This window comes from Salvelinus fontinalis, chromosome 18, assembly GCF_029448725.1.
Source record: "Salvelinus fontinalis isolate EN_2023a chromosome 18, ASM2944872v1, whole genome shotgun sequence".
NCBI classification, from domain to species: domain Eukaryota; kingdom Metazoa; phylum Chordata; class Actinopteri; order Salmoniformes; family Salmonidae; genus Salvelinus; species Salvelinus fontinalis.
This window is the reverse complement of record NC_074682.1, coordinates 9,749,693-9,770,078: the sequence shown is the minus strand read 5'-3', so window position 1 is coordinate 9,770,078 and position 20,386 is coordinate 9,749,693. Positions and strand designations below refer to the sequence as shown.

At 44.6% G+C, this 20,386-nt stretch overlaps 1 protein-coding gene across 1 annotated transcript; it reads left to right on the top strand.

Moving 5' to 3' along the window:
- Positions 1-54: 54 nt before the first annotated feature.
- LOC129814927 (importin-9-like) lies at positions 55-20,168 on the top strand. The gene is given in 23 exon segments (XM_055868087.1): positions 55-2,315; positions 3,746-3,807; positions 3,917-4,003; positions 4,281-4,482; positions 4,586-4,881; positions 5,000-5,100; positions 5,306-5,364; positions 5,523-5,674; positions 5,805-5,903; positions 6,128-6,234; positions 6,548-6,687; positions 8,189-8,351; positions 8,833-9,059; positions 9,208-9,356; positions 14,860-14,988; positions 15,124-15,393; positions 15,643-15,809; positions 16,036-16,126; positions 16,128-16,170; positions 16,451-16,570; positions 18,774-18,878; positions 19,021-19,097; positions 19,304-20,168. Coding segments are annotated over 23 exon segments (3,120 nt in total). The 5' UTR covers positions 55-2,152; the 3' UTR covers positions 19,415-20,168.
- The last annotated feature ends 218 nt before the right edge of the window (positions 20,169-20,386 follow it).

The following is a 20,386-nucleotide window of genomic DNA, read 5'->3' as shown; positions in this document are numbered from 1 at the left end:
GTCATGTCCATATTCTTCAAACTGAGCCTCCTTTATGGGCGCAGCCTTGCCCTACTACCAGATCACAACCATGATGACCCTCTCTGTATTAAGGAAAGTTACAGTACCCCAACGGCCAGACACCTTTAGCCATATGACTATACTCGGTCATGGCTCTGTGTGTTACTAGCGTATAGCAGTATTTATGTATTTATTTGTCAACTTTTGCCAGATTTGGACATGAGAGTACACCAAGCCCCACTCTTGAGGCATACCTTTGCCCTTTTCAAATAGTGGCACTGTGACAGTGGTGGGAAACCAGATTTCAGCTATTACGTTCATTTAGTATGTTTACCTTGATGTCTCTCCTCTGTTTTCCTAGCCAAACTCGCTGCAGCAGTAAGTGAGTGTAATTTTAGCACCTAAAACCACCTGGCTTTTTCTATTTTTACATTGAGTGTTTTCAATGTATGTTGCTTTTCCATGTGTCTAGTACTTCCTGTACATTTTGTACAAAGACTTAAATTACAGCTGTAAAAGCAGAGTGCTACACTGTCTGAGTAAATGGGATGGGAGGATTTGCGCGTAGATAATGAGTTCACCCCGTCGAAGCCGAAAATGCACTTACCATATGTGCTGGTGTTAGGTGAATGAAAAGTGAAAGAACAATATAAACATGGTGACAATGCCCAGTGGGTGGCTATAGAATGGCTTCTTCCAAAAACAACCCCAGGTCCTTAACCTCTTTGGGGTTTGCAGATCTGAAGGGATTGGATAGGTGTAAAACTAGGTTATTATACTGTGATTTTCACCTAGTCTTCCGATTAGTCTAGGGGAGCTTCTGGGTTATGTCGCTTACGCCTATCCACTTATTTCAGAACTGCAAAACTAGAGGGGTGAGGGGTTGTTTTTGGACAGAGTCTCGGAGACAAAGGCTCTCTATAGCTCTATGGTGTCCTGAATTGATGGTGTGTAGATGATCATCAATGGTGTGAGGCAGTTATGATCTGTTTGTCCAGTCAACTGTCAGCTTGAAAAACAAGATCAGCAAACCTTCAAAATGGCCTTCATGGTAGATAACAGTCTCTGTTGCATGTTGCCACAGCCACATAAGATGCAACATTTAGGAACTGGTCTATTCTTCAGTAGCCTGACCTAATATAACTTTAGAACGTAAGTGTGGAGGATGAAACTAGTTTTGTTGCTCTCCTGGTAATTACTTGAACAAAGAACAAAACAGATATTTGATCAGCTGAATAGTATTGTATTACGAGGCCAAGACTGCAACTAAAGAGACTAAATTCCCTGATCACCTTTTCTTCATCTGTACTGATTTCAAACAATTGGAGCGATCATAGCAAATGTCCAGTAGGCACTAGGCAGGTATCCAACACAATACATTCACCTCTGTTAAGATGAAGTAGATGGAGGATTTAAAAACTATTTACATTCATCCCATGTGATGTGTAAAGAAGCAGGTTCAATTGAGTGAAAGCACAATCACAATAGTCACTATAGGGTCATCATGTGTCTGGGGGTAAGTGTGTCTTCATTATACAACAATCGTCATTATACTCAATCTGGCTATTTTGCCTAACGTTGACTTTCTCAAGTTAAGACCAAAGTTCCTCGGAGCAACAATTATTTTGAAGGCAGTGGACACCCGATTTACTTTTTACTGTTGGTTGTATCACATCCTAGCCAAAAGATGGAGCTAATCACAAGCCCAAGCATCATCTTGGAAGAAAAAAGTTATTTCGAAGTCCCGCCCACTGGTCCCCAAGACTGGTCGTCACTAGTTAACACAGCCACTATGTCATAATTATGACTAAACACCGCCCCTTTCTAAAATGTATCTAATTAAAATCTGATTTTAAACCTAACCTTCACCCTAACCGCATTGCTAACATCATGCCTAACCCTACATTTAAATTAAGACTAGCGTGTTTCCAATAGACACAGCCACAATCACAAAGTCAAAATTGCCTATATCGTAAAAATTAAAAATTAAAATAGCTTTGGGGTGTTAATGTGGTTTCAAGGCCGTGTGGTTATGTTAAAAAATCTGATTTTAAGAAGATCAATTGTATAAATATGCGGCATTTATGACTTGGTGCCTGTGTTAACTAGTGACGACCGCTGTAGCGGGCTTCCAGGCTTTGCGGGTGAAAACATGGCAGGCATGAGTGCGACAGGTCCTCGGTCGGCCTCTGCCGGACCGGTTCAACAAGGACTTAAAGAAGCCCTGATTGATACGTTAACGGCTATCCTGTCCCCGGTTCAAGAAGTGCGAGCAGCCGCTGAGGGGCAAATAAAAGTGTTGGAAGTGACAGAGGGTAAGTTAAGCATGGACTCTAGCATTGCTAGAACAGCTGATGTCAAGAGAGTGAAATGACATGATAGCTAAATTCCATGCATATGATGGGTCTGTACGGAAAGATAAATGCTAGCTACTGTACAGCAGATAAAAAAATACTGTCATGTTGGCTTGTTATGATTAAAAAATATATATTATGCTCGGTTCTCTCCAATTGGCTAGCAAGTGGCGCAAATGAATATCGTTAGCCTATTCCCAACTACCTACCTAAGTTAGCGGCTAACAAGTTAGTTAGCTCTCTCTCTGTGTGTGTGTGTGTGTGTGTGTGTGTGTGTGTGTGTGTGTGTGAGAGAGAGAGAGGCTGTCTGCCTCGAGCATTCTTGATTGCTAGCTAATTTAGCAGAAATTAAATTCCACTCTGTGTTGTAACTAGCATCCACACACATGATGGCGGGTCAATTCAACCAGGGAGAATCTATTTTAACTGCCTGCAATTAAAATGGCAAGTTAACTAATACGTACAAATAATAGTTTGCTAGGTGGACTGACTATAAGCAGCAGGTAAGACTTGATAGCTAGCTAGCAATTTACATTCGTGAGATCTTATTTCGAGCCCAGAGCCCTGCTTTCCACTTGGAATTCTAGAAGGGTGACAGGTGATAGGATGAATGATAATCAAGGCTGTGAAATCGTTTTAGGGTCGCTATTGTAACCATTCGATCTGGAAAGTTTCCCACGAATATGATTACACCGTATTCTACTTTGCGGATTCCAGCCTTTGAAAACTGACGGCATCAGTCGTTTTGACAACTATGCTTTTTTTCATGTTTTAATATCCCAGGAAAAACATTGTTTCGTGTTTAATTTCAATACTGCACACGCCCTTCCCCTACTATCCTATGGGTGTTGAATGAATAGCTACCATATGCTTATTTAGCTATATAGTAAAGTACAGTAGCTACCCTAAACCAGTTTGCCATTAATCCAAAATAGTGGGGGTGAATATAGGGACAGCGTGTACAGTGCCTTTGTCTGTGGCGTTCCTCTCTGACATGGCTAAAAAGGCTGATTGTGCAGGCTGTCTGTCAGGATCCACTGCAGTGTCACAGCAGCAAGAATGGGCCCAGCAGGCCACTTTCTGAGGGAGCTGCTCTATGTATAGAACATTGTCTCCTGGACTCTGATGTCACTCAGTTAAAGCTGGGGACAGAGTGGTGGTACGTTGCAGGGAAGAGGGGATGAGTCCTACTGACGAGCATAAAACCCTTTGGAAGAGTTCTCCAGTGCTTGTTGTAAATGTTCAAAGAGTCAAATCTTTTGGACATTTTGTCCCTGCGTTCCATGCATGCATGCCCCCCACCCCCCATGACATGGCTAGTGTGCTTCCAAGAGTGTCTGTATGCCTGATGATCTCTCCACTGTGTTGATGTTGCTCAATTTGTCTTGTAGAGTTTGGAGTCCACCTTTCAGAGCTAACTGTGGATCCTCAGGGAGCTCTGGCCATTCGTCAGGTTAGTTAGCAGAAAAATTGTAGTTATATGGTGTGTGACTACTTCTCAGCATCTCCTTCACACTGCTATATCTATCATTCAATTAATTCATTACACTGTATGGGTTCAGTTGGCCTCAGTCATCCTGAAGCAGTATGTGGAGACCCACTGGTGTTCCCTGTCTGAGAAGTTCAGGCCCCCAGAGACCACAGACCGGGTAAGCAAAGCGCCATGTCATTCTTTTAACTAGCCTAGTTGAAATGGATCATTGTCAATGGCTAGCTATTTCAAAACATTGAGGAGGATTTAATAAAAAGCTAATGATGCCTAAATTACCCCCCCCCCCCTCTCTCTCTCGCTCTCGCTCGCTCTCGCTCGCTCTCTCTCGCTCTCTCTCGCTCTCTCTCGCTCTCTCTCGCTCTCTCTCGCTCTCTCTCGCTCTCTCTCTCTCGCTCTCTCTCGCTCTCTCTCGCTCTCTCTCGCTCTCTCTCCAGGCCAAGGCAGCCATCAGGGAGCTTTTGCCTGGGGGTCTCAGGGAGGCTATCAGTAAGGTGCGGTCCAGCGTGGCCTACGCTGTGTCGGCCATCGCCCACTGGGACTGGCCCGAAGCCTGGCCTCGGCTCTTCACCCTTCTCATGGACATGTTGGTCAGCGGTGACGTCAGCGCAGTGCACGGGGCCATGAGGGTCCTCACAGGTAAGGACACACACATCCCCAATTCCAAATCGACCTCCTCTTCTTGTGCTCCATTTGTATTTGCTCCGTGTGTTCACTTCATCCCTCTGGCCTTTTCTAAAAGAGTTTACCCGTGAGGTGACAGATACTCAGATGCCTCTGGTGGCCCCAGTAATTCTGCCTGAGATGTACAAGATCTTCACCATGATGGAGCTCTACAGCATCCGTACCCGCTCCAGAGCCGTGGAGATCTTCACCACCTGTGCCTATCTTATCTGTGCGATAGAGGAGCTGGAGAAGGGTGCGGCCAAGGCCCTGATCTTCCCCGTAGTGCAGCAGTTCACTGAGGCATTCATTCAGGCCCTGCAGATGCCTGATGGACCCTCCTCAGACAGCGGCCTCAAGATGGAGGTCCTCAAGGTGAGAAGATGACCACAGAAGGATTTATACTCCCATGGATTTAATTTGGGGTCCGGAGGCCAAATCTTATCAGTTGTCCTGATCCATCCTTCTCTCTACCTTTTTACCTCCTCCAAAGGCTGTGACTGCTCTAGTGAAGAATTTCCCCAAACCCATGGTTTTGTCCATGCAGCAGATCCTGCCCATCGTCTGGAACACCCTGACAGAGAGCGCTGCTTTATATCCTTCACAATGCAACTATGTCCTCTGCTCTTTCATCTTATTGTAGCTCGTTGTCTTCGTTCCCTTTGGTTCACATCTGTCAATAATGAGCTATTATCTCCACTTTGCCCTTTTTTTTTTTTAATGGGAGCTAGCGAGCCCACCTAGCTGTAGAGAATAGTCGATGTCCTGAGAATGGGGGTTTCCTTAACCGTGTGTGCACTTATGTCAGAACAGAAGTCAACTACACAGAGGAGGTAGACGACCCCATTGACTCTGACGGTGAGTACGTCCTTATCCTATTCATATCTTTACTAGCTGTATATGTACTTTTTTTCCATTGTCGAATAAATGAAATCAATCTGTGACACGGGCTGATCTAGACATAAGTCGTCTTGGTTGAGATTCGAGGTATTTATTTGTGTGCATTTTTCTCCCAGGTGAGGTTCTGGGCTTTGAGAACCTGGTGTTTAGTATCTTTGAGTTCATCCACACATTGCTGGAGAACAGCAAGTTCAAGAGCACTGTGAAGAGGGCTCTGCCTGAGCTGATCTACTACATCATTGTCTACATGCAGATCACTGAGGATCAGGTACGAACAACCTTACCCCTGTGTGTGTGTGTGTGTGACATTTTTAAGAGAATCCGTTTTTGTCCCAAAACAAAGACGACATCGGTTGGTATTGTGTATGTGTTCTTCATCCGTAGTAATTTCTCCGTAGATCAAGGTGTGGACGGCCAACCCCCAGCAGTTTGTGGAGGACGAGGATGACGACACCTTCTCGTACTCCGTCAGGATCTCAGCCCAGGACCTGCTGCTGGTGAGAACTTCACGTGGGACACTAACAGTTTGGGCTATTCTGAAATGTTACCTTATTCCCCATAAGGTGCACTCCTTTCTGTGGCTCTGTGTTAAACCCTCGTGAAAGAATACTCCCACATGCAGACGGCTACCATTCCATGTGTAGGCACTGGTCAATGTGAACTTTTTGGAGACGTCACAATACTTATTTTTTTCAATTCAACCTTTCTCCTCTTCCAATAGGCTGTGGCGACAGAGTTCCAGAACGAGAGTGCGGCAGCGTTGGCGGCGGCAGCGACGAGACACCTGCAGGAAGCAGAGCAGGCCAAGAACAGTGGCAACGAACACTGGTGAGGACCACACACACCGGCAGCATGACAATAGACAGCGGTTGTCTCTCTGAAGTCATTAGTGGCTTCCTCTTCTTGTCTCCTGTTTGTCCTATGCACTGACCTGAAAACACCGGCTAGGTGAAAGCGAAATGGATGCCTTTCAGGAATTTACTTTCATCTGTCCAGGTATTTTTATGTTCGTGCAGACTGAGGAAAGGAGACAAGGAGGAGATCACTTGACTATTGAGATTCACACCATAGCTAAACAATCACCATGCAGTCAGACTCTAGGTCTGCGCTCTCCTCACCCCTGTGTTATCCCGTCCTGCAGGTGGAAGGTCCATGAGGCGTGTTTGTTAGCTCTGGGCTCAGTAAAGACCATCATCACAGAGAATGTGAGGAGCGGCCGTGTTCAGTTTGATATGCACGGCTTCCTGGCTAACGTCATCCTGGCTGACCTCAACCTCACAGGTTAGTCAGTCTGGGATCTCTTGCTCAGCTCCTGGGCTGCAGTGTTTGGTTATAGTGCCTTCGGGAAGTTTTTTTCAACATTTTATTAGATTCTAAAATTGATTAAATAGTTTTTTTCCCCTCATTCATCTACATACAATACCCCATAATGACAAAGCAAAAACAGCTTATCAATTTTTGCTAATTTATTAAAAATAACTTAAATATCACATTTACATAGGTAATCAGACCCTTTACTCAGTACTTTGATGCACCTTTGGCAGCGATTACAGCATCGAGTCTTCTTGGGTATGACGCAACAAGATTTGCACATGTATTTGGGGAGTTTCTCCAATTCTTCTCAAGCTCTGTCAGGTTGGATGCACAGCTATTTTCAGGGCTTTCCTGAGATGTTCGATCGGGTACAAGTCCAGGCTCTGGCTTGGCCACTCAAGGACATTCAGATACTTGTCCCGAAGCCACTCCTGCATTGTCTTGACTGTGTGTTTAGGGTCGTTGTCCTGTTGGAAGGTGAACCTTTGGCGCTGTCTGGGGTCCTGAGCACTCTGGAGCAGGTTTTCATCAAGGATCCCTCTGTACTTTGCTCCATTCATTTTTAACATTGTTCTCCTGGAAAGCTCTCCCATCGCCACAAAGGAATTCTAAAGCTCTGTCAGAGTGAGCATCGGGTTCTTGGTCACCTCCCGGACAAAGGCCCTTCTCCCCTGATTGCTCAGTTTGCCTGGGCTGCCAGCTCTAGGAAGAGTCTTGGTGGTTCCAAACTTCTTCCATTTAAGAATGATTGAGGCCACTGTGTTCTTGTGGGCCTTCAATGCTGCAGAAATATTTTGGTACCCTTCCCCAGATCTGTGCCTCGTCTCAATCCTGTCTCTAAGGACAATTCCTTTGACGGCTTGGTTTTTGCTCTGACATGCACTGTCAACTGTGGGATCTTATGTAGACAAGTGTATGCCTTTCCATATCATGTCCAATCAATTGAATTTACCACAGGTGGACTCCAAGTTGTAGAAACATCTCAAGGATAGTCTAAGGAAACAGGACGCACCTGAGGTGAATTTCGAGTCTCATCGCGAAGGGCCTAAATACTTATGTAAATAAGGTATTTCTGTTTTTTTTCTCGTAAATTTGCAAAAATGTATAAACCTGTTTTGCTTTGTCATTATGGGGTACTGTGTGTAGATGGCCGAGGATTTGTTATTTTTTTAATCAATTTTAGTATAAGGCTGTAATGTAACATTGTGGAAAAAGTCAAGGGGTCTGAGTACTTTTGGGAAGGCACTGTATGTTCTTGTCTGACAGTGGTCAAGATGTCAATGAAGTGTAAGGGAGAAACTATAACCTGCATACACTGCAGCCGTGGACTCTTGAGTTTGAACGTGGCTCACAGTACAGTATGTGTGCCTACCTAGCTAACTGTAAGTCACTCTGGATAAGAGCTAAATGAATAAAATTGAGATGTAGCTACATAATAGCCACCTGTCCCTTAACTCGTTCCCCCCAGCGGCCTCTCCATTCCTGCTGGGCCGTGCCCTTTGGGCAGCCAGCCGCTTCACAGCAGCCATGACCCCTGAGCTCATCCAGCAGTTCCTCCAGGCCACCGTCAGCGGCCTGCACGACAGCCAACCTCCCTCGGTCCGCATCTCAGCTGTACGCGCCATCTGGGGGTGAGGGAGATCAACACTTAAAGGGAAAATCCATCAAAACAATAATAAAATATATATATGGTATATATTTTTTTTCCGTTCCGCTATTGATACATTCCCAAAATGTTTTCCATGTCAGCAGTCAAGTTTTCAAGATATTGGACTTTCAAGAAGTAGTGGCACTTGCATCATGATGATGTGGCCAGTGACTGTATCAACAGTGGACTAATGGGGGAAAAAATACCAAAGTATTGTTTTTGAGCGGAGTTTAAGAAAGCTTAAACCTCTATACTTCTGACATGCTGTATAGAGCACGGTAGTTTTTTTTCCCCTCCAGTCATAATAACAATAAGCTTGACCAGGTAAAAGCAGTGATGGCATAGATGGATGCATAAATGCCTCTAGTTTGTCACCCAACTAGCCTTACAACAAAAACAATCACAACACCGTCACAGTAAGTGTGTTGGCGTACAGGTGGTAAATGTGTGTGTGATCTTCTCAGGTACTGTGACCAGCTGAAGCTGTCCGAGAGTACCCATGTCCTGCAGCCGTTCCTGCCTGCTGTTCTGGACGGGCTGGTGCAGCTGGCAGCCCAGTTCAGCTCTGAGGTTCTCACCCTGGTCATGGAGACCCTGTGTATCGTCTCCACCGTGGACCCAGCCTTCACCACCAGCGCAGAGAACAAGATCTGCCCCCTCACCATCGCCATCTTCCTCAAGTATAGTAACGGTAGGTAACTAACCTTGGGAGTTGGCACTCATTTAGTTCATAGTTGAGTCTGATAGACAGATTGAGGTATTACCATATGGCTTACATCTATCCCAGCCTTTCACATAAACTTGTGCCACTGTATTGAACTCTCCTGACCTCTCCCCAGACTCAGTGGTGGCGTCTCTGTCCCAGGACATCTTTAAGGAGCTGGCCCAAATCGAGGCTTGCCAGGGACCCATGCAGATGCGCCTCATCCCCACCCTGGTCAGCATTATGCAGGCCCCCCCTGACAAGATCCCCTTCGGCATGTGTGCAGTAAGTCCACTTTGTGCAAGACCTTACTTTACATCAGCATTATGCGTCAGACCAACACAATAGCCTTGTAGATGGTGTCCGCTCTGAGATTGAAAGGTTGGGAGTTCGATCCCTGGCTGAGTCATACCAAAGACTGTAAAAATGGGGCCCGATGCATCTCTGCTTGGCACTCCTTAGAGAACAACCGATATAGATTTTCTAGGGCCTATACCAATTTTTGGGGGTCAAGGAAGGCCGATATTCAATATTATTAAATGGGACATTTTTTGTGACAACATTTCCCAGAGACAGCCATGTATGCATTAATGCATACATTTTTAAATCAAACAATATATTTCACTTTGGTAAAAAAAATCTAACTGCATAACATAATGGTAATAGTTGTATTTGATGAACTGGGTCAGTTTAAGATTGCATAAGCCTACCGGTACTCACTATCCAGGTGAATGCATATTCAATAGGAGTGTGTCCACGCATAGAGTTATTGAGCTTGTTTTGGTTGATCAGTGGAGTCTATGGTGCTACCGATGACGATCTGTTTGCCTTCCATTTGAAACTTATATTAAGTCAAAATCACATTTTATTGGTCGCATACACCTATTTAAGCGGATGTTACTGTGGGTGTAGTGAAATGCTTGTTCCTAGCTCCGACTGTGCAGTAATATCAAACAATACACACACATCTATGAGTAAAAGAATGGAATTAAGAAATATATAAATATTAGGACGAGGTGTGTGTACCACTCAAAAGTTTGGACACCTACTCATTCAAGGGTTTTAATTTTTTACTATGTTCTACATAAGGTATATCTGTTTTCCCTTAGTCATTTTGGGGTATTGTGTGTAGATTGGACTTTTTAAGGACTTAAAATGTAATCCATTTTAAAATAAGGCTGTGACAAAATGTGGAAAAGGTCAAGGGGTCTGAATACTTTCAGAAGGCACTGACACACACTACCAGTCAAAAGTTTGGACACCTACTCATTCAAGGGTTCTTCTTTATTTCTACTATTTTCTACATTTTAGAACAATCGCTAAGACATCAAACTATGAAATAACACATGTAATCATGTAGTAACCCAAAAAGTGTTAAACAAATCAAAATGTATTTTAGATAATTCAAAGTAGCAACCCTTTGCCTTGATGACAGCTTTGCACACTCTTGGCATTCTCTCAACCAGCTTCATAAGGTAGTCACCTGGAATGCATTTCAATTAAAAGGTGTGCCTTAAGTTAAGTTGTGGCTTTTCTTTCCTTCTTAATGTGTTTGTGCCAGTCAGTTGTGTTGTGACAAGGTAGGGGTGGGATACAGAAGATAGCCCTATTTGGTAAAATACCAAGTCCATATTATGGCAAGAACAGCTCAAATAAGCAAAGAGAAATGACAGTCCTTTACATTAAGACATGAAGTTCAGACAATATCAACAATTTTGAAAGTTGCTTCAAGTGCAGTCGCAAAAACCATCAAGCGCTATGATGGAACTGGCTCTCATGAGGACCGCCACAGGAAAGGAAGAGCCAGAGTTACCTCTGCTGCTGATAAATTCATTAGTTACCAGCCTCCAGAAATTGCAGCCCAAATAAATGCTTCAGAGTTCAAGTAACACACATCTCAACATCAACTGTTCAGAGGAGACTGAGTGAATCAGGCCTTCATGGTCGAATTGCTGCAAAGAAACAACTACTAAAGGACACCAATAAGAGGAAGAGACTTGCTTGGGCCAAGAAACACAAGCAATGGACATTAGACCGGTGAAAATCTGTCCTTTTGTAGATTGTAGATTTTTGTTTCCAACTGCCGTGTCTTTGTGAGACGCAGAGTAGGTGAATGGATGATCTCCGCATGCGTTGTTCCCACCGTGAAGCAATGGAGGAATAGGTGTGATGGTATGGGGGTGCTTTGCTGGTGACACTATCAGTGATTTATTTAGAATTCAAGGCACACTTAACCAGCATAGCTACCACAGCATTCTGCAGCGATACGCCATCCCATCTGGTTTGGGTTTAGTGGGACTATCATTTGTTTTTCAGCAGGACAATGACCCAACACACCTCCAGGCTATGTAAGGGCTATTTACCAAGAAGGAGAGTGATGGAGTGCTTCATCAGATGACCTGGCCGCCACAGTCACCCAAATGAGATGGTTTGGGATGAGTTGGACCGCAGAGTGAAGGAAAAGCAGCCTACAAGTGCTCACCATATGAGGGAACTCCTTCATGACTATTGGGAAAGCATTCCAGGTGACTATCTCATGAAGCTGGTTGAGAGAATGGAAAGCTGTCATCAAGGCAAAGGGTGGCTACTTTGACAAATATAAAATATGTTTTGATTTAACACTTTTTTTGGTTACTACATGATTCCATATGTGTTATTTCATAGTTTTGATGTCTTCACTATTGTTCTACAATGTAGAAAATAGTAAAAATAAAGAAAAACCCTTGAATGAGTAAGTGTCCAAACTTTTCAGTGTGTGTCAGTGTCTTCTGAAAGTATTCAGACCCCTTGACCTTTTCCACTATTTGTTACAGCCGTATTTAAAAATTGACACACAATACCCCAAAATGTCTAAGGAAAAACAAATACCTTATTTACATAAGTTTTCAGACCCCTTGCTATGAGACTCGAAATTGAGCTCCGGTGCATGCTGTTTCCATTGATCATCCTTGAGATGTTTCTGCAACTTGATTGGAGTCCACCTGTTGTAAATTCAATTGATTGGACATGATTTGGAAAGGCACACACCTGTCTATATATGGTCCCACATTTGACAGTATGTCAGAGCAAAAACTAAGCCATGAGGTCGAAGGAATTGTCCGTAGAGCTCTGAGACAGGATTGTGTCGAGGCACAGATTTGAGGAAGGGTACCAAAACATTTTTGCAGCATTGAAGGTCCTCAAGAACACAGTGGCCTCCAGAAATTTGGAACCACCAAGACTCTTCCTAGAGTTGCCCACCCGCCAAACTGAGCAGTCAGGGGGGAAGGGCCTTGGTCAGGGAGGTGACCAAGAACCTGATGGTCACTGACAGAGCTCTAGTGAAAATGGGAGAATCTTCCAGAAGGACAGCCATCTCTGCAGCAGTCCACCAATCAGGCCTTTATGGTAGAGTGGCCAGACGGAAGCCACTCCTCAGTAAAAGGCACATAACAGCCCGCTTTGAGTTTGCCAAAAGGCACCTAAAGGATTCTCAGACCATGAGAAACAAGAATATGTGGTCTGTTGTAACCAAATTTGAACTCACGTCTGGAGGAAACCTGTCACCATACTTTCGATGAAGCATGGTGATGGGGGGGATGTTTTTCAGTGGCAGGGACTGGGAGACTAGTCAGGCTCGAGGGAAAGATGAATGGTACAAAGAGATCCTTTATGAAAACCTGCTCATGACCTCAGACTGGGGAAAAGGTTCACCTTCCAACAGGACAATGACCCTAAGCACACAGCCAAGGCAATGCAGGAGTGGCTTGGGGACAAGAATCGAAATGTCTTTGAGTGGCCCAGCCAGAGCCCAGATTTGAACCCGATCAAACATCTCTGGAGAGACCTGAAAATAGCTGTGCAGCAATACTCCCCATCCAACCTGACAGAGCTTGAGAGTATCTGCAGAGAAGTTTGGGAGAAACTCCCCAAATACAGGTGTGCCAAGCTTGTAATGTCATACCCAAAAAGACTTGAGGCTATAATCACTGCCAAAGGTGCTGCAACAAAGTACTGGCTAAATGGTCAGAATATTTATGTAAAGCAAGGAAAAGCCCAGCAGTGTTGCAGTTCCTAACACAAACCAGTGCGCCTGGCACCTACTACCATACCCCATTCAAAGCACTTACATATTTTGTAGCACATTCATCCTCTGAATGGCGCACACACGCAATCGATGTCTCAATTGACTCGAGGCTTAAAAATACTTATTTAACCTGTCTCCTCCTCTGTACTGATGTTGTAGTGGATTTAACAATTGACATCAATAAGGGATCATGGCATTCACCTTGTCACTCTGTCATGGAAAGAGCAGGTGTTCTTAATGTTTGGTATACACTGAGTATGTCTATGGGGTATGTATTATATAGGCACCTGGGCTGAGCCTGAGATGAGCCATAATGGAGTCATCTACCACCTCACTACCACGATGAGATTTGGGGGGGGGGGGGGCAGGCAGGCAATGTAGCCAATTTTGTTGTTGTCATTACCTGTTTCTGAAATCACCATTACCCACTAATGAACTTGTCATTTTGCGGATTTAATAGTGACGTATTTATCGTTTACAAATTAGCTAATCTATAGCACAAAATCAAATGGTTTTGTCTGTTTTGGAAGTTTTTTTCCCGAGGTATCTCTTCTTGCTTCAGCCATGCAGTGCGCCTTGCAAAAGTGATTGCTGTCCTTGCTATGAAATTGTTTACGTTACCCTGTATATCTAAACATGACCATATACATTGATTGTTTTAAAGCAAAACGAAATGAGTTTGAAGCAAAACTCCCGAACAATTTAAAGTCAAATCTATTGTAAGTCCTGTTCAGCAGGTATAGCCAGATGCGTTGTCTCAGGTAGCTTACTTTTATTCCGGTACAACACCATTTTCAACATGGATAACAATAACCTAGAAAATGACACCGGTTGTCTCTCAAATAATAAAGGCTAATATCGTGCAAGCCGTTTTTTAGCATTTGATTGCTGAAGGTGCCGCCTGCAGATGTGCAAGATCAGGAACAGACTGGCTACCTTGTGTTGATCAGTGCACCAAGCTGGACAGAGTGCGCTTTTTGTCTAGGCTACTGATATTGCCTGGTGTTGTTCGGCATCCAGAATGATTTGTAGATCAATGACTATCAACACAGTTACATGTAGTTCGACACTGAAGGTATTTTCAGAAGGTAGAAAGAATGTAAAAAAAAAAAATAATAATAGTTGTGTTCCGGCGATTTTTGTTACGTTTTGAATTGATTTTCTGACAAATATGCTACATTTTGATCAGTTTGTTGTCCACGGACCAACTTCGCCTGACGACTCACACAGTTTAGCCTGTCATTCGCTACATACATAGTCTGAGACTGCCATCGTTGAAGTCGTTTGTGGTGACAAGGGGCGTTGTACAAGACAAAGTCCTCAGCGATTTGGATATTCTCTAACCATTCAGATAATCACATTTTCTAACCGCCGCTTTACCTATGTATGTTCTGACTAGCCCAACCCATCGGTTTCTGGACCAATCAGACGGCCCGAATGTGTTTGCATTGAGTGACTGGTCGGGGTGGTACTCTGATCCATACTCATTGCAGAGAGGATACTAATGTCTGTGTCATGGCGTAGCGTTTTGCCGACGCAAGGAGTCTGGGTAGCCAGGCCAATGGACCAATACACTTGTATCTTTAAACCTTTTGAATTGGGGTCTGATTTTATTGTGAATCGTAACATCCCTATTATTGACTATCAACTCTTAGGGTCCAAGTCAGTCATATATTGACAGTTGTTTCCTGTTCTCCCCCCCCCCCCCAACCTCCCTGACAGACAGCCATAGACATCTTGACCACAGTGGTCAGATACACCAAAACCCCGCTCTCTGAGATGCTGGTCTGCCAGGCCTTCCCTGTGGTGGCCCAGTGTACCCTCCGCACAGATGACAACACCACCATGCAGGTACGCAGACTGAGAAGGGCCCAAAGATGTTCATCCCAACTCTATTTTTTACACCTGTACACCTTTTTATATATATTTTTTTCTCTCCTGTATATATTAATTGATGGAAATGAACTCAAACCCCATCCTCTTCAGAACGGTGGTGAGTGTCTGCGGGCGTATGTGTCGGTGGCCCTGGAGCAGGTGGGCCAGTGGAGGGACACGGAGGGCCACAGTGGTCTGTGGTACGTGATGCAGGTGGTCAGCCAGCTACTTGACCCTAGGACATCAGAGTTCACTGCTGCCTTCGTGGGCCGCCTGGTGTCTACGCTGATCGCCAGCACTGAGCTGGGAGAGCAGCTGGACCAGATCCTCAGAGCCATCCTCAGCAAGATGCAGCAGGCCGAGACACTCAGTGTCATGCAGGTAGAACGAAAGCCCTCTGTCTGTCACTCTCTGGAACTGACCCCTCTAAATCCATCGGTGGGATTCAGTGGTTTCTGAGATGTTGAGGTGTCAAAATGTCAAACTTCCTGTATTCAATTGATTTTCATCTGTTGTATAGCGGCTTGCATCATGGTTATTCAGTGATTGCTCTTTTGCCACCCGTATAGACCCTGCTAACATTGGACTCCTCTCCCCAGTCTCTGATCATCTCTCTCCTCCTCTCCTCAGTCTCTGATCATGGTGTTTGCCCACCTGGTGCACTCTCAGCTGGAGCCTTTGTTGGAGTTCCTGTGCAGTCTGCCGGGCCCCACAGGGAAACCGGCCCTGGAGTTTGTCATGGCCGAATGGATGAGCCGACAGCACCTCTTCTACGGACAGTATGAGGGCAAAGTCAGGTGAGGGCTTAGGGTCGGCCCTGGAGCTGCCACTCTCCCCAAGATAGATGATAAAGTAGAATATGACTGTTGTCCACCCGTTGAAGCAAATGTGTGATCCTCTCTGTACCCCCCTTTCCACCTTTATTACTAGGGATTTGAACCGTTAAAACGCTAAGAATCTATTCATTATTTTGTTTGTTTATGACGTTTGTGTTTCCCCTTCTCCTGTGTCGTCCCTGTTTAGTACGGTAGCCCTGTGTAAGCTTCTGCAGCACGGCCTCAATACAAACGACAAGCGTCTCCAGGACATCGTTGTCAAGGGTGAGGAGGTCTTCGGGCCCTGACGAGGGCATCCGCACACGCTCCAAATCTGCCAAGCGTACGACCAATACAGATATCCTCTTTGTCATCAGCTGTTTTTCTAAGCGTTTAGTCGAAATATAAGAGAATGAACAAGAAAATGCTATACATTTGCCGAAGAAAATTGCGTTGCCTATATGAATGATTGATCCATATAAGCACCCTCTTCCCACATTCTCTGGCCTAGTGTATGATAAGGAATGTATTTGCTTCATTGTTAATGTTTTTGTTGGTGGTCTACACTTTGATGGTATGCACATCTTAGTGTTGCTATAAGGTCTCGCTCTCGCTTTCTCCAGATCCAGAGAAGTGGACCAACGTTCCGTTGCTAGTGAAGGTCTTTAAGTTGATTGTCAATGAGCTGTCATCAGTGGTGGAGGCCAATGCAACCAGAGCTGCCGCAGCAGACTGGAGTCCAGGTGATCCGTTACAGCTATGTAACAGCCACGCATGTTATTTATTTATTTATTTTTATTTTACCGTTATTTTACCAGGTAAGTTGACTGAGAACACGTTCTCATTTGCAGCAACGACCTGGGGAATAGTTACAGGGGAGAGGAGGGGGATGAATGAGCCAATTGTAAACTGGGGATTATTAGGTGACCATGATGGTTTGAGGGCCAGATTGGGAATTTAGCCAGGACACCGGGGTTAACACCCCTACTCTTACGATAAGTGCCATGGGATCTTTAATGACCTCAGAGAGTCAGGACACCCGTTTAACGTCCCATCCGAAAGACGGCACCCTACACAGGGCAGTGTCCCCAATCACTGCCCTGGGGCATTGGGATATTTTTTAGACCAGAGGAAAGAGCATCTGGTCTCCCATCTAGGGACTGACCAGGACCAACCCTGCTTAGCTTCAGAAGCAAGCCAGTAGTGGTATGCAGGGTGGTATGCTGCTGGCATGTCAATTTCTCTCTTTGGCCTTGAGGGGACAGTTCAGACAAATTACAAAAGGATATACACTGAAGAAAAATATTAACGTAACATATGAAGTGTTGGTACCATGTTTCATGAGCTGAAATAAAAGATCCCAGAAATGTTCCATATGCACAAAAAGCGTATTTCTCTCAAATGTTGTGCACAAATTTGTTTACATCCCTGTTAGGGAGCATTTCTCATTTGCCAAGGTAATCCATCCACCTGACAGTTGTGGCACATCAATAAGCTGATTTAAACGGCATGATCATTACGCAGGTGCACCTTGTGCTGGGGGGAAATAAAAAGGCCGCTCTAAAATGTGCCATTTTGTCACACAGATCTCTCAGATTTTGAGGGAGCGTGCAATTGGCATGCTGACTGCAGGAATGTCTGCCAGAGCTGTTGCCAGAGAATTGAATGTTAATTTCTCTACCTTTTAGAGACGCCTCCAATGTTGTTTTGGAGAATTTGCCAGTACGTCCAACTGGCCTCACAACCGCAGACCACGTGTAACCACGCCAGCCCAGGATCTCCACATCTGGCTTCTTCACCTGCGGGATCGTCTGAGACCAGCCACCCGGACAGCTGATGAAACTGTTGGTTTACACAACTGAAGAATTTCTGCACAAACTGTCAGAAACAGTGTCAGAGAAGCTCATCTGCGTGCGCGTCGTCCTCACCAGTGTCTTGATCTGACTGCAGTTTGGCGTCGTAACCGACTTCAGTGGTGAAATTATCACCTTCAATGGCCACTGGCACGCTGGAGAAGTGTGCACTTCACTGATGAATCCCATTTTCAACTGTACCGGGCAGATGACAAACAGCATGCATGGCGTCGTGTGGACGAGCTGTTTGCTGATGTCAACGTTGTGAACAGAGTGCCCCATGATGGTATGGGCAGGCGTAAGCTACGGACAACGATCACAATTGCATTTTAGCGATGGCAATTTGAATGCACAGAGATACCGTGACAAGATCCTGAGGTCCATTGTCGTGCCATTCATCCGCCGCCATCACCTCATGTTTCAGCATGATAATGCACGGCCCCATGTTGCAAGGATCTGTACACAATTCCTGAAAGCTAAAAATGCATATTCACCAGACATGTTGAGCATGTTTGGCAAACTCTGGATCGATGTGTACGACAGCATGTTCCAGTTCCCGCCAATATCCAGCAACTTCGCACAGCCATTGAAGATGAGTGGGACAACATTACACAGGCCACAATCAACAGCCTGATCAACTCTATGTGAAGGAGATGTCACGCTGCATGAGGCAAATGGTGGCCACACCAGATACTGACTGGTTTTCTGATCTACACCCCTACTTTTCTATGACCAACATTAATATCTGTATTCCCAGTCATGTGAATTCCATGGATTAGGGCCTAAATAATTTATTTAATTTTACTGATTTCCTTATGAACTGTAACTCAGTAAAATCTTTGAAATTGTTGCGTTTTAAAATATTTTTGTTCAGTGTATTTATTCCCTTACCTAGAGTTGAAAGCAGTTTTGAAAGCTGTGTCAGACATGTCTTTATTTGGCTGGTAAATACCCTCCTGTCTCTTAATCGTATGACCTTGGTGTTGTCTGTTGAAAATGTGGTCTCTGATAACTGTATGTGTGTGTTTTTAGTGTTATGAAATCAATTGGGCCCCATTGTAGCTAATCCCAAAGTGTTTTGTTGTTACTGCAGATTCAGTACGAATGTGGGAGGAAGAGGAGGAGGAGGATGATGAGGAGGAGGATGAAGGGCTGACCGGGCAGCTTCTCTCTGACCTCATCGCTTCCAACAAATATGGTGAGAACTTCCCTCTCGGGCTCTTCCAGATGTCTACTCAATCAGTGCACTAGGCAGGCAGATGTTTTGGAGCTCTATCTGCCATTCTTTCACAGGTATCAAATTGTTTTAGTTTTTTTTTCATGTGTTTTATTTTTTCCAGATGAAAACTACTATGAGGAGGATGATGAGGAGGATCCAGATGCCTTGAAGGACCCCATATATCAGATAGACCTCCAGGTAATGCTAATCTGTTCAGTTTAGATTTAGTTTACACAAACATGACTAGTCAGGGCAAATGTGGTTGTGCTTTTTAAAAAATTTGTCCTTGAGGAGATTGATCAAGTTAAATTGAACAGATTTCAATGGTCTGTGACGTTTTGGGTTGTATTTTGATGTCTTACCTTCACTTTTTAAGTGAACGTTCTTGTGTTTTGTGTTTTTAGGCCTACCTGACAGATTTCCTGATCCAGTTTTCCCAGTCTCCGTGCTACAGCATGTTCTCTGGCCACCTCAACGATGCTGAGAGGAGAGTCCTGCAGTCTATCAGCATCTAAACCTGCCCCCATCATCCCCTTTCCTACATCAACCCTACCATAACTCTCTCGTTCAATCCCTCTCGCTCACCAACCAATTACCAACCCCTGAGTGGGGGAAAGGCTCTGATTGGCCAGGTGGTTGTTGATGCTTTACCTCCATCTCCAACAGAGGAACATGGACGGACGGGGGAGGAGAGACAGACTTGCACTTACCCATGAGAGTCTTCGGACTGAAAGGATGGCCAGGAAAAGACTGTGGATTTGGGAAGGTTGAGGTTAGATTTAGGGGAGTGAGGGACACCCAGGTTTGTTCCGAGATAGGACTGGGAGACAGTTGTGGAGTGACCTCCTTAGTGTCTCCTCGCTCCTCTGCCCTATTGGACTTGTCGGGGACGTTGGGATGTGAGAGGGGTTGATGTTTTACGATGGGAGAAGCAGGCAGGGCAACTATGATATATGAACTCTGTCTTTACTGTGTCCCGTTTTTAACTCAACCCATGTATTTTTGTGCGTCTGTAAAAAAATAAATTGTAACCTTCCAAGAGGCAAAAGAGACTTCATGATGACGGAAAGACAAAGATAAACCTCTGAGACAAAGAAACATTGGCGGCCTTATTGACTTCTGATTGAGATGAAGACTTCCGGTCCCGACTGGGGACTGGGTGGGTATGAGGGATTCAGACTGTTGCCATGGTGACTCAAAGCCATGTAATTTCATTGTACCCACTGGAGTTGGGATGAAAGTCTAAATAAAAGTCCCAACAGGACACCATTTTAAGTTTCCATTGTTATTTGGTCACTTTCCCAGGTAGTGAGAATGTGAGTACAAAATGTGAGTACATAGTCTGTATGTTACCAAATCCAAATGTTTGTCATAGTTGTCAGTTCAGTTGTTAGTTTGTTTTACCTGTCATTTAGGGCCTTGAAGTGTTTGACACTTTGTAATCTCTTACCAGAAGAATTTGGTGTGTTTCTTCCACATCATAAGTG